At 43.0% G+C, this 25,196-nt stretch overlaps 1 protein-coding gene across 2 annotated transcripts in view; it reads right to left on the reverse strand.

Annotated features, from left to right (window-relative positions):
* OIT3 (oncoprotein induced transcript 3) overlaps nucleotides 1–21,730 on the reverse strand; it is a 35,092-nt gene extending 13,362 nt beyond the window's left edge. Inside the window, exons 1-6 of one of the 2 annotated variants that reach the window (XM_081913156.1) lie at nucleotides 21,549–21,730; nucleotides 16,275–16,649; nucleotides 13,331–13,441; nucleotides 9,226–9,348; nucleotides 6,453–6,575; nucleotides 1,901–2,061 (exon numbers count right to left, since the gene is read on the reverse strand). In XM_081913156.1, the coding sequence (XP_081769282.1) occupies nucleotides 1,901–2,061; nucleotides 6,453–6,575; nucleotides 9,226–9,348; nucleotides 13,331–13,441; nucleotides 16,275–16,649; nucleotides 21,549–21,618 (963 nt within the window). In that variant the 5' untranslated portion in view covers nucleotides 21,619–21,730. Of the gene's footprint in view, nucleotides 1–1,900; nucleotides 2,062–6,452; nucleotides 6,576–9,225; nucleotides 9,349–13,330; nucleotides 13,442–16,274; nucleotides 16,650–19,601; nucleotides 19,635–21,548 lie in introns of those variants that run through there. The other variant, XM_081913157.1, reaches the window with a different exon arrangement.
* Nucleotides 21,731–25,196: the final 3,466 nt, after the last annotated feature.

The following is a 25,196-nucleotide window of genomic DNA, read 5'->3' on the forward strand; positions in this document are numbered from 1 at the left end:
CCTGGCCACTGAATTCTACACCAGCTGAAGTTTCCAAAGCGTCTTCAGAGGCAGTCCTATGTATAACGTATTGCAGTAATCTTACCAGAGCATAAGGTAAAGGTAAAGGGACCCCTGATCATTAGGTCCAGTCGTGGCTGACTCTGGGGTTGCAGCGCTCATCTCGCTTTATTGGCCGAGGGAGCTGGCATACAGCTTCCGGGTCATGTGGCTAGCATGACTAAGCCACTTCTGGCGAACCAGAGCAGCGCACAGAAACACTGTTTACCTTCCCGCCAGAGTGGTACCTATTTATCTATTTGCACTTTGACGTGCTTTTGAACTGCTAGGTTGGCAGGAGCATGGACCGAGCAATGGGAGCTCACCCTGTCATGGGGATTCGAACCGCTGACCTTCTGATTGCCAAGTCCTAGGCTCTGTGGTTTAACCCACAGTGCCACCCGCGTCCTAACCAGAACACAGACAACAGTAAATAGGCTATCCCTGTCCAGATAGGGGCATAGCTGGGCCACCAGCCAAAGCTGATGGAAGGCACTCCAGGCCACTGAGGCCATCTGAGCCTTGAGTGGCAACAAAGGATCCAGGAGTGCCCCCAAGCTACGAACCTGCTAGAAAAAAACATGTTTCTAGTCTGTATGCTAACCAAGATAAGAGGGAAAGTGTGTGAGCATGCTGAAATGTTAGGGATGGCCAAACAAGATTTCCAGTGGTTTGTGGATGTTTAGCGAAACAGGTATGGAATATGGAATATAAGGGAAATAGAATTTTCTCCCAAATTTCAGAATTGAATGTGTGTCAATTGCTATAAGAAAAAAAGAGAGAGTAATCACTCCAGCTGTGATAATTTTCATTAAAAAGCTTGTGAGAGGCACAATGCTGAGAACAGGATGCTGGATTTGACGGGTGTCTGAGTGATCCAGCAGGGCTCTTCTTATGTACTTTAAAAATACATAAGAACCTTACTTTAAATGTACTTTAAACACAGAAAAGAGAGTGGAAACCGATTAAATAGCTATAAGATTGATCGGTAGCAGCTGAGGAAGCTGAGAGCTGGTGTCATTATTCTGTCAGCCAACAAAGGGCAGCTTCAGTCTCCTCTGTTGCCAGGTGAATAACAAACTATATTTTCTTAAAAACTAATTTTAACAGAGGTGTTTCTTGTTCTTTTGCTTATTTAGTATGCTGTTGGGTATAAGGGTGTGGCTAATACTGAAATCTAATATAAAAGAAACACTCATTCCTGGAATTGTTCTGGAAAGGTTGAAGTAAAACCAATGTAGATTTTCAGTGTCAATGTGCTCTTGAGAATATTCTTACATACACAAGAACATAGCTGCCAACCGTCCCTTATTTGGTGGGAAAATCCCTTATCCTAGCGCTGTGTCCTGCTGCTGTCCCTTACTGATGATGTCCCTTAAATTTCCCGGGTTTCAAAGGAAGCAGCTCCTCTCCCTCCCTGCCTGCTGGCCAGGGAGGAGGGAGGCTCCAACTGTGTTGCTTGGCTGCGTTGCTCACCTAATCAGGAGTCTAAGAACAACTGGGGGATAGAGCTTGCATGCCTTGTGCCAATCAAATTGGCTGCGTTGCCTGGGGACTCGCCTTTGCTCAGCGCTTCCCAGTGGAGAGGTGATGGTGGTTTTCCTTGCTGCATCCCCTTAGTCGGGTTGCTGCACTGTGGGAACCACCGCTTGAGGCTTCATTTGGCTGCTGGCTGGGCTTTCTGCCTTTGGCTCGGAGGGGGCCGGAAAATCCCTTATTTTGGCTGCTGATCCCTTATTTTCAAATCTGTAAGTTGACAGCTATGCACCAGAATTGCACAGAATCAATGTTATAGGACTGATAGTCTCTAATGGAGATACATCTTTCCAGCCAACAGGAAAAAGCTAATATTCATACGTACATCTATAGTGGTACCACAGGATTTCAGGGAGAAGATGATGTTGACATGTGTTCCATTGGATACTCCTTTGCAGGAACCATTGATGAGTGAGAGGTCCATCCCTCCAACTAGATCCTTAGGGATGTTCACCTCTATGGAGGTAGATCTGCATAGGACAGGGACTGTAAGAAAGAGCAAATCTAGTGAGTGAGCTGGAAATGAAACTTAGAGAAACTGCATGAGTCCTCCTTTGATGCCTCTTTTATCTGCAGCAAATGCTCCCTGATATAGGTTCATCTTGCCTGGTGGAAACCTGGCTTTGATCTGCCGGCTTGTAAAATGTGATGATTATTTTAAGCTTTAGATTCAGCTTCTTTAATCCCCCAGAGACCTGTCTGTCTTCTCTACTGTGACATCCTCACCCCTCAGGATGAGAGCTTAACTGTGCTTACGTTGTATTTCTGAGATCTAGTAGTGTCATGTGCACTTTTGTGATGATTCAGTATTAGAGGGAGGTATTTATTTTTATCCTAATCTTCCACAAATCAAGATCGCTTCCAGATAGGAAACTCTCCTCCATTTGTGGCGATGCTGCATATGGCTAGCATTGCATTGGCACCAATAACCTGATCTTCACAGATTAAGAAATTGCCAGACTACCATTGTAGCATGAAGGCAAGAAGATATATTATTGTATATATGAATAATGAAAAATAAATGTATCATTGGCCTAGAACTGTGAAACCAATGGCACAGTTTTATTTCATATTTACCTCAGAGAGAACATGTCTGGAATTCACTGACAACACATAGAACATTCTGGAGAGATCCCTTGGGGTAAACTGTATTTGATGGATTCCTACACACACACACACACACCAAGTTTACTTTAATTTATGTATCTTACACTTGGCACTTATTTTGTTATATAATTAGACAGATGAAATGTTTATTAATCTTGACATGAACTTGACTGAGCTGCATTGTATTGTTGTATTTTGTTTTTTAAAAGTCATTCTCATTTTAAAAACTGAAATAAAATGTTTGTTTGTTTGTTTTAAGGCACTGTGAAATGAGTAAAACAGAAAGTTTGACAAAAGACTAACGGCACCTTTCCATGCGGTGTGACAAACTACTTAAAGAAAGGAAAATTCTGTGACATAGCCTAGCCAGCTGTTCACAACGGGGTGAGCTCCCATTGTTCAGTCCTTGCTCCTGCCCACGTAGCAGTTCGAAAGCACGAAGTACAAGTAGATAAATAGGTACCGCTCCGGCGGGAAGGTAAACGGCGTTTCCGTGCACTGCTCTGGTACGCCAGAAGAGGCTTAGTCATGCTGGCCACATGACCTGGAAGCTGTACGCCGGCTCCCTCGGCTAGTAAAGCAAGATGAGCACCGCAGCCCCAGAGTCGTCCATGACTGGACTTAACGGGGTCCCTCTACCTTTACCTTTTTAAAATTTAAAAGGTCAAGCAAAAAACCTATATTTGGATAGTACAAGCCCCTTGTGTCAGCCTAAGCAGCTTTTTGGATGTAGGCCAGTGTCTGTGTCAATTTTGCATAAGGTTACATTATCTTTCTATCTCATGAGTATTCTGGATAGGCAAAGAGCCACTGGCCAATTTGTCTCCTGAAAGGATTGCTCTGGGAGTACATTGATTATTCAGCCTGCCTCACCCCATATTGCTGACCTTAGTTACATATGTGAACATTTTACTAACTAGGCAATACCACTTATCATCAAGTCTAACTATCCATGAGGGTGTTGGATTATTCTGGCCCTTAGAGTGGTATCTGGAGAATAAAGTGTCCTCTAAGAATCAAAAGTGCCCATCAGCCTATATACAATGAAGGAACATTTTCAAGGAATGTTTCCCCATCCTCACAAATAGCCTGATGGGTTAAAGTTCCAGTTTACTACTGACTGAGGCAGAAAACTCACTTCATAATTACCCATTTGAGTTTAACTAGTTTGTGTTCTTTGTTGCCATCACTATACATTCTGTGAGGAAACATTTGAAGGAAAACAAACACACTGTCATCCATATTTAGGGAATTTTCTGAAACATAATCTTCACTGTTTCACTGACACATAATTTTCAAGCTTGAGCGATGAACAGACTATAAATTATTTTTAGTGCGGAAAGGTACAGATTTATGAATCCTGCTAATGTAACAGTTAGCAGGCATTGATTTTGCCAGGTTTTTCAGAATCATGAAAACAGGTGCTGCCCCCATTTAAAGTTGATGCATTGATTTCTGACTCCTGGTATCTTGGATAAAATACGGTTTTCTTTTTCCTCAAATGTTACTGTTCAAAACTTTTTAAACCATCTGCCCAGTCCAGGAAATAGTTTTTATAAGAAACAATATGCTGAAGTGTGAACACACGTATGCAGAAGAGTAATATTCCTGCATCTCCCTCCTGGCTTCATCAAGGGTGCTGTTGTGACTGAAGCATACATAATTTTATTTGTTTGCCTCCTTTCAGACCATGCTCAATGTGAAAAAAAATATGTAAATGCAACATTACAAAAGTAGCCATAAACAATAAATAAAACATCAGAAAATGGACAACCGGACTGAACAATTTCCACAAAAATCATCATTTCCACATAAATCTAAAATAAAGTTAAAAAACCAACAGCAGCAACAGCAAGAATACCCACCACAACCCACCCCGCAACAACAACACCACAATCCAAGAAACAGAAAATGAAAAGGCAAAGGTTCTCTGTCTTTCAGCAACTGCTCTGGTAGATACACAAGAATGAAGAGGAATCTATGTATCCCACATACCAGAGAACAAACCAGAAAGCAGGAGGTTGCCGGAGGGGGGGGGGCGGCGAAGGGAGAGGCAAACATTACTTTCAAGCTTCAGAGGGACAATTTGGAAACCATTTCCAGTAATACCTGGCAGATGGATAACTTTGCATAGATGAATTGATCAGCTCACAGACCTGATTTAGGACATTTATTAAGTCATTCAATAAACTCTTTGATAAATGAGCATGCTTGGTGCTTTTCTGCTGTTTGGATCCCAGTTTGAGGGCCTGTCTCTCATTAATCAAGTAAGCAGTGGCGTAGCGTGGGTTGTCAGCACCCGGGGCAAGGCAAGTAATTTGCGCCCCCTAACCCGTGGATTTTAGCACTCGAGCAGAGAGCTGCGAGTGCGAGGGCGCCCCCCAGATGTAGCGCCCGGTGCGGCCGGCCCCCCTGCACCCCCCACGCTACGCCACTGCAAGTAAGGCAAGGGCAGAAAATATGTATTTCTTATTGGAAGCTATTTTTAAAGTGGGGGGGGGACATAAGAAAGTGTACTATCCAGGCCTCTTTTTTCCCTCATCCAACCTTACATATGAAGGCCAACTTATGTTTCTGAGGCAAATCATAGAATGGCAGAATCTTAGAGTTGGAAGGGACCCTAAGGGTCATCTCAACTAAAGCATCCATGACTGATGGCCATCCAAGGTATGAGAGAAGAAAGACTGTGTTGCATCTGTAGCAGCAAAACCAGATGCCTTCATCTGCCCCACCTCCAATAAAACACGTCTCTCCCCATACCGTTCTCCATAGCCATAGCAGCAACTGTAACTCTCCCAACAGTTTGACTTTACCCCTGAAGACGCACTCTTGCCAACATTCACAAGCACTGTCTTTGTGCCCCCTCCCCTCTCCATATCTGCTGTCCCAGAAACGTACATTTCTTTCAGTGCTTTCTCAAACGTAAACAATTCCTAGCTGATCAAGGAATATAATAACTCTCTTTTCAGCAGTATTGAGGGTAATGTTGACTCCTAATTTACAGGAAGAGTGTAAAGTGAAACATTAATTTGCAAACTGCTTTGGATAACTGCTGGCCTTGTTACCAACTCTATCACCATGCACCTAATTAGAATTAATAAAAAGCTGTATTTATGCAGTTGGAGGCAGGGTCTACATTTTATGTTCCCATAAACTATTGTATGTGTGGTCATAAATGTGTTTTGCTTAATAAAGTGCAGTGGCTGCTCCTTAAACACATTTGTTCTGGAGCACAGCATGTGAGAGTCTTGCCATTGCACTAGATATTCAAGCTGATGAGCCCACTATTGGGCATATGAGACATTTGTCCCACCTATTGTCCTTGAAGAAGAAACTACTGCAGGATGAACCCGCCAAATGCCTCTGACAAAAGCGGGGCAGCATAATTTCACAGGTGGGTCAGCATTTTGCTGTGACAGGCTGGTGTCGGATACTGTGTTTGCCCATCAAAATGGGAGGTTCAGCAGGAGTGAACTGTAGCAGAACCACCACTGAACAAGGGAAGAGGGATCCATGGTGAGCACACAGCCAAGACAAGTGTTGAGGAACCAAAACTAGGTCAGGGAACATAACTGAGATCTTCCTCAATGTACAGGGCTAGATGGAATGGGTTGATCTGATCTCAGCGTTCAGGAGGTTCTCCTTCAAAATATATTTCATTTCTAATAGGGTGGGGGCAAAGAAATCAGGTGGTGCATTTGCTCCCCAGCAACATTCTCCTGCACCAGCCACAATGTACTATTTGTCGCTAGCGATCTCCGTTGTCCTACCTTGACAAGTGTGGTTGTCATCTGACAAAACAAGACCGCGTGGGCACTCACACTGGTAGGTGTCTTCTACCGTGATGCAAACATGGCTGCAGCCCCCATTGTTGTTGTGGCAACCTTCAATTTCTAGGATAGAGATAACAGTCAGACACACAAAAATCTGTGCTCAACCCAGATCAGCTTGTGATGAAAGTCTCTATCTGCCCATAAGGGAATTTTATAGCAATTGCATCTGTGGTATAAACCTTCATATGTTATACCATTAACTTTTGAAATCATTCTGGGCAAAATCTTTTCTAAGCCGCATCGATATGAATGGGAACTGTGGAAGAACATGGATGGGAATTGTGAATAGAACATGAATGGGAAACTGTGACTATGAATGGTGGAAGAACATGAGTAGGAAGTAGGTTGTGGTTTTTGTGCAGCTCTCATTAATCTAAATGACACTTGTACATAAGACTTTCTCTGCTGGATGTTACAGCAATTTGGAGGAAGAGGCAGCAAACAGCACACACACTTCCTGCTCCCTGTGAATCAATGTAATGTCCTAATCTGCAGACACCCACAATTTCTCAGTTTTGTGTGTTTTCTTAAAAAAAGAAGTTTTTAAAATGTGTAAAACTTAGGCTTCACAACTTGTGTTTTTAAGTGTACAGTGGTACCTCGGGTTACATACGCTTCAGGTTACATACGCTTCAGGTTACAGACTCCGCTAACCCAGAAATAGTACCTTGGGTTGAGAACTTTGCTTCAGGATGAGAACAGAAATCGTGCGGTAGCAGCAGGAGGTCCCATTAGCTAAAGTGGTGCTTCAGGTTAAGAACAGTTTCAGGTTAAGAATGGACCTCTGGAATGAATTAAGTACATAACCAGAGGTACCACTGTACAGTTAACCGTTAAATGCATGCCTAAAGGAGATCCTGCCAAGCTTACAGTCGGTAGCAAATACGGACCAGCTACCATTTTAAGGCAGCCTTTTCCAAGTTAATGTCCTCCAGCTAGTTTGGGCTACAACTCGCATCCTGCAGGCTGGGGCTGATGGGAGTTGTAGTCCAAAACATTTGGAGGGCACCAGGATGGGAGTGGAGAGTGGGCCTTGGGGTAGTCTCTGTACATATGGAAAGAATGAAAAATTTCCAGGTAGTTTTCAAAACATCCAAGGCATTTCTTAGACTGACAAGGTCTTGGCAGTTCAAATGAGCTTTAAATCAGTGCCCATGTGTTAGGCTAGGAAACCCCACCACTCTGAGATTATGACCATTAAAACCAATGGTATCCTTTGAAGATTTTGTGGCTGTGCAATGGATGTTGGGGTGGTTGCAAAGTGAATTATATCTTTCCTGGAATGGCTCATAAACCACATGGCATATCAGTAAATATGAAACCGACCAACTCGATTGTATATTGCTCAATAAATTCCCTGGAGAGCATTGAAGGCATGAAAAATGTCACCTATTACCTCAGAGTCTTAAAACTATCTATACAGCAAGCACAAATTTCCCAACGTTTACTGAAAAGGAAACAATTACTCTTCCTAGTAAAAACAAAACAAAAAAGTAATGATTAAAATGGATGCTACCAGTGCTTTCCCCCCAAAGGCCAGAATGTTAGATTATGAAGATACAAGTATATTATTCATGAATGTGAAGAGGATGAACTAAAGGGCCTTCTTCCTTGGTTACACCTGTGGTCCCTCCACCATTCATTCGCAGACAACAACCCAGGGCCAATTAAAAAAAAAAGTGCCAGTTTCTTAAAAAGTGGAAACAGCATTGGTGGAAAGCGCCAATAATTACTGGCATAGCACCAATAATTTACCCAAGGTAAACAGCACTTTCAGAAGAGATTTTATTCTTGGAAGTTTAATCAGGGAGAGGGAAGATTAAATCCCACTTTCCTGCCTTCTGCAGTCCCAAAGAACTGATGCTGGCTGCATTTATTTAAAATCTGCACAGCAAATGTAAAGTTGCACTTAACATCATATGACATTAATTTCCAGCTGGGAGGCTACCGAGGAAGTGTTTAACAATACAGGGCTCTGCTATGGTACTCTAGTTCCTATTGTGTAGTTCACATTTCTTTCGTTGTTCCATTCAACTACAGTGGTACCTCGCAAGACGAATGCCTCGTAAGACGAAAAACTCGCAAGACGAAAGAGTTTTTCGTTTTTTGATTTGCTTCGCAAGACGAATTTCCCTATGGGCTTGCTTCGCAAGACGAAAACGTCTTGCGAGTTTGTTTCCTTTTTCTTAAAACCGTTAATACCCAGGGAATCTGTGCTTCGCAAGACGAAAAACCCGCAGAACGAAAAAACTCGCAGAACGAATTAATTTCGTCTTGCGAGGTACCACTGTAGTTATTATTATTTTTAAGGAAGACAACTCATGCTGTAAGACAGGGATGGGAAACTTGTGACCTTTCAGGTGTTTTGTTGGAGACATACATACATCATTTTATTTGTATGCCAGTTTTCCATGCTTGAGGCTGCTTACAAAATGAAAAGAATTACACAAACATAACAAAAGTAGTCATAAGTAATTAATAAAACATCAAAAAGTACACAAGCAAGTTGAACAATTTCCACATAAACCATGATTATAGACACAAAAATACACAAATAAATAGCATGAGTAACAGCAACACCCACCCCAACGAAAACCCCTAAACAATACCCCAGCCAAAGAGTCTGTTCACCAGCCTCAGCTTTTGTAGCTGGAGTCAGTCACAGGTATAAAAAAGCATGCAAGACCTGGAGCAAGGGATCCTTACTCACCCTGGCAAGTCTTTCCATCCTTCCCTAGAATTCGCCCAACTCCACATTCACAACGGTAGGAGTTCTTGAGGTTCACACAGAACTCGCTACAACCGCCATTATTCCGTTCACATTCATTTTCATCTGTGGGGGGAAACAGGAGCCACAAATCCACAACTTAACAATATGAAGCTGGTGATTAAGAAGTGTAATATGCAAGCTAATTGCTCCATTAATGAAATCTGAATCAGGGAATCATTTTTTTTTCTTTAGGCGGCACAGGCTAGCAATAAGGATCACCTTACATGTTATGAAAAGACAGCCAGGATTCTGAGTCTAAAGAAACAGCCGTGTTCCCACTTGCATTACACACATGGGCATGGGCACACAAAAATAAACGGAAGAGTTATATGAACCAGATGTCTGTGCCATTGTTTGTTTTGGGGTGAATCTTCTACATGACACAGCACACATGCAGTATACTGAGTACTTTGGGTGCAGCTTGAATCTCATTGAATCTGGACTCAGCAACATTAGTCAAAAAACTGTGTTTTGAATGCATTATAAACACACAACACCAGATGGCGGTGGAGGGAGGGAATTCTAAGCGATTTTCCATAGCGTTTTTTTTTTCTTTTATAACAATTTAATTTCTGACTTATTTATAGTGGGTTTTTCCTGTGTGTAGATCAACCCCTATGTTACATTTTCTGTAGAGTAATATAGAGGAAAATCTGCTTAATAAATGCTGGAAATCCCTGTACCCAATTAAATTAACGTTAGAAAAGATGAAGGGGAAATCAAGACAAACCAGACCACTGATTCCTAGATGAAAATATGCTATAGTTTTTCAACTTCCATGAAATTCCAGAGGGCTAAGAAGAGGGAGGTATTCAGCATATTCTTGAAAGTGATCTTCTTTTTCTAGTTAGATAGCTCAATGAAACCTTTCCAGGGCATTTTAATTCAATGGGGTTTTTTGCCATCCCTTTTGTCAGCTATGTGCATAAAGACTAGGAACTAGGTCAGATTTCATAGAGTGAATAGCGGAGATGTTATTAGGACAAGAGATTCATTAGTACCCTATTATTAGCATTCTATTAATTAGTAGTGCTTACTAGGCAGCAAATCCCATTGAAATCAGTAGGATTTAATTCTGAGTAGGGTTGCACTGTTAATCAATGATGAAACCCAGAGAACCTCTATACTTGTGTCTATCCTTGAGTGGAATTCCATTACATGTCCACAAATTCAAGTTGCTCAATTAAAGTTCATTTGGTGTTTTTGCATAACAAATGGGCTTTCCCTTAAAATGATTTTTTGAGAGAAGGAATGTGATGCAGAAAAATGTAGAATAGGTAAAGGTAAAGGGGCCCCTGACCATTAGGTCCAGTCGTGGCCGACTCTGGGGTTGTGGCGCTCATCATGCTTTATTGGCCGAGGGAGCCGGCGTACAGCTTCTGGGTCATGTGGCCAGCATGACTAAGCCGGTTCTGGCGAACCAGAGCAGCACACAGAAACACCGTTTACCTTCCTGCCAGAGCAGTACCTATTTATCTACTTGCACTTTGATGTGCTTTCGAACTGCTAGGTTGGCAGGAGCAGGGACTGAGCAACGGGAGCTCACCCTGTCACGGGGATTCGAATCGCTGACCTTCTGATCGGCAAGTCCTAGGCTCTATGGTTTAACCCACAGCACCACCCGTGTCCCCCCACCATGGAAACAAATTAGAGTGAATGCTCAATAAATAGCTGGCACCATCTAACCTCCCCACAAACATTGCGTATACAGATCAGGTTGAACGCTCAGTAAACATCAGAATGACAAATGCTCATCTGAAAGCAACCCCAGATCTTCAAAAGCTTTTTAAAAGAATAGCTGTTATTTACCAGAGCTCACGCTAGTAGGCAGTGTGGCATTAAACCAAACTTTACAAGCCATAAATGGCTTGAAGATTGCTGCAGTAACTTAAGAAACTTGAAAAAAGGAATTTCAAAAAGAGCTGCTGAGAATTTAGATTCATAGCATATAGCCAGGGAACCGCATGTTGAATGAAAAGCTAAACCAGTTAACTTGATTGATGAAAGACCTCTCAGATGATGGTGTTCAATGCTGTGGTGGCATTGCCAGAACCCAATCCGGCTAGATTCCCCAGGATCCTCAATTAGGAAACAGGGAATGCAGAAGGAAAACTTGAGAATGTGGGAAGGAGGAAAGCGATGGTTTTTGAAAAATACCTGAAGTTGTTATTATGCAGAACTCAGGAAACTAATTAGGAAGGCGAGTAAGCCTCAGAGATCTCAGGCAGAAGAATGAGAGGATTGCATTCATAGAGTTTCCCTAATATATGCATTTTAATCCATGCTTATTTGCTGGAGAACTGCCTCACAAAATAAGGAGAAGTTGCCAATTTCAAATTGCAGCTGCGTTTCAGTTCACAGACTGGTTCATGAAGTGCAAATTAGGTATTATTATTATGAAACAGGCACTGCTGCTTCTTGCAAAGGAGGCAGGGCCAACTGGGCACTCTTGGGCTTCCACTGCTTCACCTTGCCTCATGATTCGGCCGGCCCTGGTGGCTGCAGGCACATAAGAGACAACCTGACCAAGAGTGAGAGAGGACTTGAACAGATCAGCAGAGGAAAAGTCTCTAATGAGAGGCAGGTGTGTGCTGGGATTGTGAATATGTATGAGACTAGCTTTACACTAACCTTGAGATGTTATTTGGTCTTTGCAAGCAAAGCTGCTGCCCTTTGACTGGCTCTAAGCATTTACTGTCTGACATTGAGGTTTTAGATGCTTCCGCACAGTCTCCAAGATGCCAGGATAATTAAGCCATGGATGTAGTCATGGCAGCATGGAAACAATGCGCAGCCCTCCTAACTAGTCCCCAAAATATTGCCTTCGTCCACTTTTCTCCTCTGGAAGCTGAGATCTCTTCGGGTTTTCCAAGGGTGCAACAACAAACTTAAGTGCAAACAGTTTGTGCTGGCTCCACACCCAGTTTAGTGATTGCATATTCATTGGGTTGGGGTTGCTGCAAATCAGTTTTGGTATTTGCTCTGGGCCAGTATGGACCGTATTTGAAAAGTCTGATCCAGCGCTGGAGCACAGCCACACTCTCTACTCCCCATATGGAGACAGCCAATCTGTTTGTGCCCTATGCGCATAGGACTTTACACATTTGGACTGTCCACATGGTACACTGGCTCTATGGTTAGAGCAGATCTCCTGAATGCCTGTGCCCATGCTATGCCAGAGAGAAGGAAGGTAGATTACTAGGAAAGCACCTAGACCTTAGGAGAAAGATTTATTCTAACCTTTGACTATTGAACTGTTCCTATTCTGTATTTTGCACAGATCTATTTACAAAGGGACACCGGTGGCACTGTGGGAGCCTAGGACTTGCTGATCAGAAGGTCAGTGGTTCGAATCCCTGCAACGGAGTGAGCTCCCGTTGCTCAGTCTCTGCTCTTGCCAACCTAGCAGTTCAAAAGCACGTCAAAGTGCAAGTAGATAAATAGGTACCGCTCCGGCGGGAAGGTAAACAGCATTTCCATGCGCTGCTCTGGTTCACCAGAAGCGGCTTAGTCATGCTGGCCGCATGCTGTACGCCGGCTCCCTCAGCCAGTAAAACAAGATGAGCGCCGCAACCCCAGAGTCGGTCACGACTGGACCTAATGGTCAGGGGTCCCTTTACCTATTTACAAAGGATTTACAGTATGGGTAGCTAAGATTCACGACGCAGTGCATTTTTAAGATGTTTTCTTTTTTTTAACTCCTACGTTCTTCTTTGTTTCCTAACTTTTTCCTCTCTGTTTCTGTAGTGGTTGTTTTCCAGTCCATTCTCATACACTGATTACTCCTGATGACTTGCATTTCCACTAGCAAATGGCAAGCATGACTTGTGAAAAGTTCATCCAACACTCTGAAACTGATCGTGAAAAAACAATGAACAGAATTTTGAAACAGCAGAGGGGGAATCCTTCAGCTACTTGCTCATTTCTTCTCTCTCTCTCTCTCTCTCTCTCTCTCTCTCTCTCTCTCTCTCTCTCTCTCTCTCTCTCCACTGCCTTGATACTTCCCTTTTGCTTCTTTCGTCTCCTCTTCTGCGTCTTTCCTTACCAAGGCATGTCTGTCCGTCAGGCCCCAATATTGTTCCTAAAGAGCATGTGCAGTCTCCAGTGTCCAAACAAGAACCCCGGCAATCTATCATGTCACAGATGTCATAGAAATCTGCAGAATTACAAAGGAGGATAGTTAAACATACAGGAGTAAATCGTGTCCTCCCTAAAAGAGGGCACGTGTTGCGGTGAGACCTGGAGATTGAACCCTTGTGTTGTGGGTGGGTTTGATTGGTTAGCCACAACACCCGATTGGTAGGTCCCTCGGTGTTGGGTTCAATCTGACCAATGGGGCGCAGTCCAAATGGATCGAGGGACCTATTTATACCCATGCACGGGACCCATGCACGGCTCATGCATTCGGAACACTCACCCACCTCTCCCTATTTTTAGGGCATTGTGCTTTGACCTTGCTATGCCATCGTGTGTTGTCTGTCGTTGGGCAGGAATTTCCCCACTTGGCTGATTGGCTGTTGCCATTTGGGCTTCGCCTGCCGTGTAGCAAATCGTCACAACTTGTAGGGTTGCGGATAGGCACTGGTTCAGGTGATAGGGATGGGGGAGCAGTCTTGCCATCCCTATGTGAAGGGTATTCCATTAAAGGAATCCAGCAACTCAACTGGTTTGGTCAACCCCTGAGAGGGAGTTGTGCCCTTACCTAAGTCCAGGGGGGCATCTGGGTGGTGAACACCCAGGTGTTTCTTCCCAGGTGTTCACCCTTGGCTGACCTATGCTGGTGCCCTGGGTCAGCGCTGCCTGCAAGGGTGCAGGGAACTAGTCAAACCAGTGCCTATGCAACCACTCACCTTCTGGAATCAATAAAGTTGTGGCCTAAATTCTGCCAACAACCAAAACTAAAATTTGAGTCATGTGTGAATTTATTTAGTGGGGAGGTCTCTGGGTCTGAACATGCAATTACCTTCCATGTTCACAGTTACATTAATAGGGTGCAAGTGAAGGGCTGAACTAGATGCGACAGTGCTAAGCTTGTATGTCTGAATCAGGCACTACACCAGTAGATATTTGGAGATGGCTACCTCACCTCCTCTGTGTCTATTCTTATCCAGGCTAAGCATACCCAACTCCCTCAACCTTTCCTCATAAGGCTTCGTTTACAGATCCTTTATCAACTTGGTCACCCTCCTTTGCTTACGTTCCAGCTTGTCAATATCCTTCTTAAATTGTGGTAGAAACATTTTTGTAACACACGTTGAAAAGAATATTTCTGATGATATATTCTGATTATTCTGGGTTGTGTTGTTTTGTTTTCAGCAGAGATGATTCCTCAATATCAGTTGAAGCAGTTGGATTTGAAAAGCTCATCCAGCTGAAATTCTCTGACTGGTATGGCTATTAAAAACACTGGTGCCCAAATACTGACCCTCCCTGAGCCATGGAGTCTGTATTGATTTGATTCTAGTACTGGCAAAACCCTTAATCTGTGCAACCTCAGTTTGATAAGGTTTTGAGCATGAAAGGAGAAAATCAATACATTTGTCTTCAGGAAAACATTTTCCAAGGTGAGGCATTTTTTAAAGGTGACATACAGTTTGCATCTTTCGCATTCCTGATTTGCAGGAATCCCAAATAGCTCCAACATTTATTTGCAATAGAAATCCAGTTGTCAGTGCCTCGGGATTATTTAACAACTCGCAGATTTTATGATTGGAGGCGATGGCTGAGGGCCCGTTGTATGGCCTTGTGCATTGAATAAATCAAACTGACATGATCACTGTATCAAAGCCAGTCTGTGTGTATTCCACTTTCAAGGTAAGAGCCAGAACAGAAGGCTGAATTTGTCGTCAATGCAATAAAAATGATTTTTTATTATCTGGGAGGAAAGGAGTGTTTTATTCAGCTTTTAAGAAAATTAACTCCTTTCTTTTAAAGTGTCAGTTTAATTCAGTCTGTTGTACAAGAAATGTGTTCAGTAATAACATCTGTCAATTGAGAGCAGTGATTCAGATTAGAAAATAGGCCAGTATTTAAAAAAGTTACTTTAGGTGTTCTCGAAGCAGAGATGAGAAATCTATTGCCCTCTGTGTGTTGTGGGACTCTTTAACTCTAACCAGTTCCAGCCAGCATAGTCAATGACCAGGGATGATAGGAATTGTAGTCCAGCAACATCCTAAGGAATTCAGGACAGGATATGTGATCCCTTACCATCCAAATTGTAAACTCACAAGCCCAGTGAGGTAGATTTCACTGAGAGCTAGGAAAATAACACAAGGTCACTTTGTGAGATTCATGGTTGGGCATCAATTTGAACCCAGGTCTTCTCCAGTTTAAGGGCAAATGTTCAGCAACTTAAACACTTACAAAAAGAGCCAAAACAACAGAGCTGTATAAAACACACAAGGCAGCTAAAAGCAAGCAATCTACGGTATCTCATGAAGTAATCCAGCAATGCAAAAGCTTTCCTTAAAATGAAGGTCTTGGCCACACCTCCAGAAGTTCACAAGGGGATGAAGCCAGCTGCCCTTCTCTAGGAAAGAGTTTCAGCAAGAGGATGCCACTTCAGAAAGGATTCTCTAGCCCCACCATAAAAAAGGAAGCCTCCTCAGCTGATTGCAATGCACAAGGGGGAATTGTTTTCCAGAAGAAATAAATTACTAAAATAGATTTCTCAGTGATAAACTATAAATACCAATGAATAACGCAACAGGAAGCTATTAACTAGATTGCCTGGGGATGCTGAGATGAACTGGAAATCCAGCTTTAAATTGCTTGAGGAAGGAGGGGGAGCTTTGTTCTATATTTTTTTATATATGAATGAAAACAACTTTATATGAGAAGTCCCCACGGTGAAATCAACAACTGAATGAAGGGATTTTTCATACATGACAACACAGGTACCGTAGAACTTCATTTAAGTTGTAGACATTATTATATGCCCAAGGGGAATCCCTCTTTACAACTAAGGAAGTTTTTGGGGGGTCACTTACGCCCACAGTAGGCATGGAAGCAGACACTGGGCTTGGTTAACTGGTAGACATAATAGCCTCCTGGGCAGGCCTTGACCTCCACCGTTGTGTTCCACATGCAGCAGTTTCCATTGAAGGTGGCACAGGCCTGCCTCTGGACAATGCCGTCTGACTCCTGAGGGTGGCTACCATTTAGCCATATTGGAGCATGGGTACCACAGTGGTTTTCCGGGATGCAGAAGGTGGGCATGGCATCGCCAGCCATCCCAGTGAAGCGGTACCATTCCCCGTCAACATGGCTGTCACACTCGGGCTGGTCGTGAGAGCCATTGAAGTGGTGTTCGGTGTTCCTCCAAGGTTCATTCAGACTGATGTAGGCAGAGCAAGGATCAAGAGCTGGAACATGGGAAGAAGAGAGAGCCCTGTGGCGATCAAAAGAACAACAGTATACAGGCCAAGAATATGTGAGGAAAGCCTTGTGAAACGAAGATTAGCAAAAGACAAATAATCAGTCGCCTAAGGCAGAGAGGGCCAAATTCTCTATTTTGGAGCGCATTATATCCTCCACACAACAACTCAGACCCAGGACTGACCTTTGATTCAGAGTCACAAACTGTCCTCAACCTCATTGTAAAGCGGATGCCCACAAAGCAGGAAGATCTTCTCCCTTGCAGAGCATGCACACTCCAGCACAGCCTCCCATTTACAAGTTAACACCCATTAAGTTACACATTACAAACAATTCCATAAAAAGAGATGCAATCATCTCTCCCTTTATATACCCAGCCAATCGCTGTGCTCTGCAGGAGAGAGAGCCCCCTGCAGATAACATCTCATCAGGAGGTCCATTCTGTACAATGTAGGAATCGGGCCTTTATCATGAGAGCACCTCCCCTTCAAAACTCCCTCCTGTTAAACATCTCTTGTCCTTTTGGTGCCTGCTGAAAGTCTCTCTTTTTCAACAAGCCTTTTGTTCCAGTCTGTGTCTATGTTGCAATTGGTATATATATATATATATATATATATATATATTTGCTTTCGTAGATTTTCACGGGTACAGGAATGCAGGTTTTGGTGTCCTCGGGTGTCTTCCCGTGTAAAAGTCGTCGCCTAGACACCCCAACTTTTACACGGGAAGACACCCGAGGACACCAAAACCTGCATATATATATATATATATATATATATATATATATATATATATGGTTTTGGTGTCCTCGGGTGTCTTCCCGTGTAAAAGTTGGGGTGTCTAGGCGACGTTTCGACGAGGTCTCACTCGTCATCTTCAGGCTGGTGCTTTCGGCTTCTTGTTACTGGAACAGAGCAGGATCTCAGTGTTTGAGTTCCTATAAATACTGTTCCAAATTGCTCTTTAACATGGAACATCACCACAAGAGAATAATCATGGAAGCCATCGAGATAGAGAAACACCCTCACAACATGAACAAGCGTGACGACACATCCCGCTTGCCAGACATCTGGAAATTAGCCCTCCCCACAAAAACTGACACCAGATCCAGAGGCACACAGAACGCCATCACCAATCAACCACACCAGACCCAAACCCAGACCCTCTCCACAGATAAATTACAGACACCATCCAGTAGCCAAACCATGGTGGCACCTCCGGATGCTGCACCCCCCTCACACTCGTCATCTTCAGGCTGGTGCATCGACGAGTGAGACCTCGTCGAAACGTCGCCTAGACACCCCAACTTTTACACGGGAAGACACCCGAGGACACCAAAACCTGCATTCCTGTACCCGTGAAAATCTACGAAAGCATATATATATATATATATATATAATTTGCTCCAATTGTTTTTGTAGGGTTTTGTTGTTGTTAAATCATTTCAAGATACTTTAATGCCACACATTCCCCCCTCCCCTTCCTTAGCAAACCATTAAAACCAACATCATTGAACTTGGTTAAAATTTAGTAGGGGCTCTGAGGGCTGCATAAAATGATCTCACGTACTGGATCTAGCCATTAGATTTATTTCCCATTTAAGGTGTGGGACACCCCACCAAGCACCTTTTTTTAATTCCCTACAATGGTCTGCTCTTGGGTTGATGTAGTTTCTGGCTCTGCTTGGGGAGAGGGCATTGAGAAGCAATGAAGGAACCTAGGACCTTGCAGATTTGCGGCTATTGCCAAGCACACACCCCTGCTGAAATCCCACCCCCCTGTGAAGCACCCATGACGGTGGAAAGTTCCTAGGGAGGAATCCCAGCAGTGGGCCTGCTTTTCCAATGGCACCTGAGATGGCTTTCCAGGGACCACAGTATTTCATTCTAAACGTTTTAATCAAATAATACCTTTGGGTACTATTTTCCAGCAAAGCAATATTATCCCCTACCCCACCCACCACTATATTTTAATTTAAAAACTTGTCATATTTTACAAAGGGGGCTTTATAGTGCTGGCCCACAGGTCTGTTAAATTGCACTTAGAAATTGTCTTGCAATGTCTCTGCCTCATCCTGGGAGGCTATCTTCTCTGTCACCTTTCCTTGCCCTGGCATATCCATTGGGCCCTTCCTCTTCATTCTCTGGCTTGCCTCCTGCCAGTAAGAAGAGATTAAAATAGGTATCCAAGCTGCCGTTTCTTTGTGTCTGTGCTTTCTGCTAGGCAGAATGGTGCGCTCCTTGACAATGGTTCACGAGAGTGGCTTTGATCTCCCCAGTTCAGAGCAGAACACTTGACTCACGATGCTATCGGGCGCAATGACTTGCAGTTCTCCCTCACCTTGCAAACCAATTTCCTACATACTTTCCATTCCCAGGTGTTTAAAGGTCTTCATAGACCTTAAAGACCAGCCCTGGTCCTTGATGTTAATAATTTGCTTAGAGTTTGATATACACACACAGCCAAAATGATATTCAAAACATGATAAAATATATACAAAACAAAAACAACAACAACAATGAAAACTGCAATAACTAAAACAGAATACAGCAGCACCAATCCTTTTATAGCCAAGGAAAGGTTTTGCATATTGGGATGCTTTCACCTAGCGGTGGAAAGAATATAATGTGGTGACTTGGTGGATCTCAGTAGGCATCGAGGCCTAGAGGGTGTGGATGCCACCACAGAAAAGGACCTCCTGCATGTTCCAAGCAACCTCCTTCTCCCTCTGATCTGCAGGTCTGGAAAGGACCTCAAGGGAGGCTAGTTTCTTAGGGATGCAGGGCCTAGATGTTTTAAAGGTGATACACAGTACAAACCTGAGAGCTAACCACAGTCAGCACAGAATAGATATGACGAAAGTGGTGCTACTTTCCTTGTGACCCTTCCTTCTTCATAAATGCACCACAGTTCTGTACCAGGTAAAGCTGATGAACTGCCTTCAAGGGTGGGTTCTTTCCATGCCCTCCATCTCTGCTTGTATCTCCTATTGCAATAAAGTTCTCCTAACTGGATGATGGTGAGATATCTCATTTAAGCACCATCTATTTATTGATCATGCACAAATGCTGTTGCCTGCAGTGGGAGCTTTGTGTATGTACAAAGGGCATCTGAGTCAACCTGTTCCTAAGAAGCAGGATTTCATAGAGATTTAAAGTGGAAGCCGCCAGAGAGAAGAATGTAATAAAAATATTCATTTCACTTTTCATCAGGCCTGTATTTAATCTTCCCCCAACAGCTTCTGCAGTGAAAGTTTGCAGCTTAAATCTTTGCATATATTTAACACCTGATTAAGCACCAGTTAACCATGACTGGTCAGGTCCACCATTAAAGCAGGATTTATGCTAATATTTTTCTGAGTAAGGCAAATCCATTACTTTTCACTATCCTCACTCTTAAAGAAGGCAATTGTTCTGGCTAGGCACACAGCAAAACTGAACAAATCAAGTTTTTCTACCTTTTGATGCTTTATTTCCCACTGGGCTTCTCCCGCTACTGTTGCATTATTTAACCCAAATTTTAGGAATTCTGCAATGTCTGTAGCGCCATTTGAAAATAAGAATATGCATTTTAACCTAATGAGAAAACAACTTGGACACAGACGAACTGTGATTGCTGACTGTTTGTTCTTGTTTCACTTGCCTGTGATTATAGATATTGCAGTGGCTGCAATTCACACTCATAAGAATTAATGGACACGTTATGCAGGAGAATCCACAATTGATCTCCTGGCTTAAAAAAAAAAATCTACCTTGAAATGCAGCTCTGTGTATGTATTTCTCTGTGTCTGTGCTTATGACATTTTCTTAATCAAAGTCAACATACACACAAACACACCATTCACAGATTTTCTTGCTCCACGGTGGGAAAATACACAAGGCAATCATATAGCCAACATTATGTGATGGTTTGAATGTTAGGCTCTCGGTGGAACAAAGAATGGGGTGTTGGTAACTGTTTGAATTTTACCTCCTACCACAGGGATTTTTCAACATTACTCTCACATTTGAAGTTATGCCTCAGAACCCAAATTAAGAATTTGGTGTCCCATGCATACCTGTGATTCAAAGTCCCCCACTGAGCAGATTCTGTCTCAGTGGTGAATGGGAGCATGGTAATCTCTTCTACAGATGTTGAGAAAGTGGGTGATATCGAAGGATGTTGGCCAACTTGACTAATTTGCTGGCTCAGTGAAACTGTTCTTCTTCTCTATCCTTAAGACCCAAAATCCCAGGATCAGATTTGTGCACAGGGATGCAGGTGGAGGAGAGTAAGGAGAAGCCCTCAAAGTTTTTATGACAACGCCATGACGGTTTAGATTTGGGCAGGATATTTCGATTTCTTGAAAAGAATCATATTTCATTTTCTTTCTCACAAGCAGAATATATTTCATCTTAAGACTTTTGTAGTCCTTTGGGAAAGGTGTAGGATATGGTTTAGGGGCGTTGGTTCTCCCTTACATGAAACAGAGAAGCAACTTAGAATCCAAGGCAGTAACTATCTCATTTTTAACCCACCCTTCAGACAGGGTACATCAAATATAAAAACCAAACTACAATATATTCATTCTGATCAACAGCATGTAAAGTCAGACAGTATAGCCTCTAAAAAAAAAAGAAATCTAGGATTTAGGTTTAGGTGCCTGTGAGATTTACAGGGCAAACATAATATTTGGGGGAAGGCTCACATTTTCCCACCGGTAAGAAATTCAGGGCAAAGAGTGTTAGAGGAAATGCAAGGTCCTTTTGCAATTGACATGCAATGCTAACTTTGGACTATGTTCACTACAGCTCAGTTTGGCTGGAAAAAGACCTAAAAGGAGGGCAAAGTCACTGCAAGAACACTGACTGCCAAAGTGTCTAATAAATGGCTTTGCGTCTACTTACCCACTGTGTTCTCCTGCAAGGGCTGTGCTTTAGCAGGGAGGTACAAGGACAAAATGAGAAACAGGAACATCCCCCTCTGACCAAGGCCACGTGCTCTGTCAAAATAATCCCTTTTAAGCACGCAACGTGGGTTCACCTGTATTCTCTCTCTCTCTCTCTCTCTCTCTCTCTCTCTCTCTCTCTCTCTCTCTCTCTCTCTCTCTCTCTCTCTCCTTGACACACCAAATGGGTTCTGGAGTCCTGAAGCAAGCTCGCATGAAGAGAGAGTCTGTTAAGGGTCCTGGAGGTTTTATCAGAGGAAGAGGCTGTAAGGAATGCAGAGCCCAACTGCAGCCTTGACCTGCCCCATAGCTGCTCTGCCGTTCAGAGTCAAAGAGGGTTATTTCCCCCACACGCAGATACATTCATTTTGTTTCCAAGCCCATCCTCTGATTGTTTTCTTGTCCAAGTGCCCTAAAGTGACACACCTGCTATCTTATCTGGAAAGACCACTGAGGAAAGGAGACCCAGGCATCCTGTGGAGATGTGGGAAGAGAGGAAGATGGCTCCTAGCTATTATCTCCATCTTATTTTTTTTCTGTTTCCTGTCATGAGGAAAGGACAAGCAAAGTGTCTTAATCAGAGGAAATAGGAGAGCAAGAGACAATGAGACTCCAATCCCCCCGCCCCCTCTCTGCCAAAATAGAGCAAAACATGCCTTCAGACCATACCCTGAGACCAACTTACCACTGAGGGAGACTAGCTGGATGCCATACTAAGGTCTCTTGCCCCCCTTCAGGGCTGAACAGCTGGGCGAGGCACCCACACTTTCACAGATGAAAGGAGACACACTCTTGGGCTGAGCCTCTACACACCCAGCTATTAACTCAGTGCTGTGTATTCTTCTCCATTTGCTGTTATAAATTTCTGAGGCAGGGGTAGCAGGTGTTCATAAACAGCATAATAGGGGTGCATTGTTGTTGTTTAATTGAAAGATTGTTTCATAATTTTTTTACCTCAAAATGAATTTGTGGCTGGATATATTATACAGTGGTACCTCGGGTTACAGATGCTTCAGGTTACAGATTCCGCTAACCCAGAAATAGTATCTCGGGTTAAGAGCTTTGCTTCAGGATAAGAATGGAAATCATGCAGCGGTGGTGCAGTGGCAGCGGGAGGCCCCATTAGCTAAAGTGGTACCTCAGGTTAAGAACAGTTTCAGGTTAAGAACGGACCTCCAGAACGAATTAAGTTCTTAACCCAAGGTACCACTGTATATGTACCAGCCACAAATGAAGCATCTTCAGCAATGTTTACTTGTTCAGCCACACTGGGGAAAGGTCAGTCTGCCTATTTTATGGAGCGCTCTAAGGGCAAATCAAAATCTTACTCGTGGCTCTCATTCTAATGTCGTCTCCATTTAGCGAAAGGGGTGTGAGAAGGAAGGTCAAAGTTCTTACGGCACAACCATTAGAAAGTGTCCTTGGTCTCTAATGATTGTGCAGTAAGAACTTCAGCGTTCAGCTCCCAAAACATAAAAGTCCCATTGAAAGGTCACCCGTACAGCCAGCCAAGGGAAGTTATGTGTTGTTGGAGGCTGATATAGTCTTCGTTTTAGCATCAAATAAAATAAAAAATGACAACTTTCAGCTGAATTTCTGATCTGAAGCACGCACACACATAAAATGTTATTTCTCTTCACTGCCTGCCTCAGCTCATGCTTGATGGCTGGTATTATTCATTTTGACTAGTTGTATCTCTGTAGTAACTACAGGGTAGTTGATCAATGAGAAACCCTTAGAATAAGAGGGGTCAGCAGCCTCTCGTTTGCCCAATCTTGAAGACAAAAATTGTGCAGAAATGTTGTCCTCCATCACCCGCTGATGGTGAGATTCCTAGCCTCCAGAGATTTCTCTGCCAGATTTAATTAAGGATTGGCCTTTCAGCTACTTGCTTTAGAATAAGCACAAATGTACTTCTGTCAAGAGCTCTTCTATCACGCCTCCTTGAAACTGGCCAGTGCCTCAGACTGTCCTTGGATCCACTTTATTCATTTACATCCTGTTGGTTCAAGATAGTGCAACAGCACATTAAACCATACATAAAACAGAACATTAAAAACAACCACAGTTTCACAGTGCCTCTCTACCAGAGGCGCACAACCATTTTCTGGCATCCATCTTAATTGTCCTGATTTGCTGCATCTATACAGCCAATTGAAGGAACTTTGCCAGCCTCGTTTTCACTATCCTGTTTTGCATAAACAATGTGAAGTTTTCACCTTCTGTATTCTTTCACATTGGTTCAGGAGACGGAAATGTGAGAAACAGCACTTTGCTGCAGCTCTATTTCAGGCCACCAAGAACCAGCCACATGTGGCAAGGCCTTGCCGCCAGTCAACTGAAGGTTGCATATTCCAGATAAGTTTGGACATGCTTCTAAGATTGATTGCTGGGGGTCAAGGAGCTAGGAAGACCTTATTTTGGTAAACAAGTTCCACTGGGGATTTATGATCTCATATTCTATCCAGGCAAAAGTTAAAAATATACATGAATAAAACCACCTGCCTTTAACTGAAACACTACTAAAACCAAAGATGGATACAAGGAAAAAATAATCCAAAGCAAATGAGTGCTGAGGCAGCAAAGCAGAAAAATGGATAAAATAAGGGAAACCATTAGCAGATAAGTTATGGAATTGGGAAATAAACTCAACTGTCTTAACAATCTCACTTCAGTGCCCCATCCTTATACTTTACTATGGAGGTTGTAGATATATTCATACCCTCCAACATTTCTCCGATGAATATAGGGATGCCCATTTCATAATGATAATTTTACTATTTATACCCCACACATCTTGCTGGGTTGCCCCAGCCATTCTTGGCAGCTTCCAACATATATGAACAATAATAAAACATTAAACATTTTTTTAAAAAAATCTAAAACATATAAAAAAACTTCCCTATACAGGATTGCCTTCAGATGGCTCAGAGGTAGGATACCTCCCTCCAACATTTCTCCAATGAAAATAGGCACATCCTAAGGAAAAGTGGGACATTCTGGGATCAAATCAGAAACTGGGATTGCTTCTCCAAATCAGGGACATCCCTGAAAAATAGGGACACTTGGAGGGTCTAGATACATCACAGTTTTACCTCTAACATTTTAGCCTTAAACTTTCTGTGGTCTTCTAGATGTGGGTAGGGTGTTTTAAATGTATTCTCCCCCCCCCCCAGCAATTGGTTTTAATGTCGTTGGTTGGTTGGTTGCTTTAGCTGCCTTGGACAAGATAAAGTGATTGGTATTATTTATTAAATAATACTAATATTATGGGATGTACCCATTAGTAGGCTGCCCACACAGAGATAGCGTGAGAGGCAAAAGGAGTGATGAGGAAAGGGAGGTATGCAGGTCAAAGTAGCGCAGCCTATCAATAAGGCTTTTTTCGGCTGGAACTCACCAGAACTCAGTCCCAGCACATCTCAGGTGGGCGCCATTGCCATTATAAGAGAATAAGAGAGGCATTCATTATGAGTTCTGTCACCTTTTTTCTAGAGAAATAGCACTGCCTATGAAGCACAATAGGAGTCACCAATAGAGAGGAGGCTGCATATATAATTTCTTGCAGATGGCTGTACCAGGAGAAGGGTTTCCTTGGTATTTGTTG

Source organism: Podarcis melisellensis (assembly GCF_964234715.1).
Source record: "Podarcis melisellensis genome assembly, chromosome: 5".
Lineage (NCBI taxonomy): Eukaryota > Metazoa > Chordata > Lepidosauria > Squamata > Lacertidae > Podarcis > Podarcis melisellensis.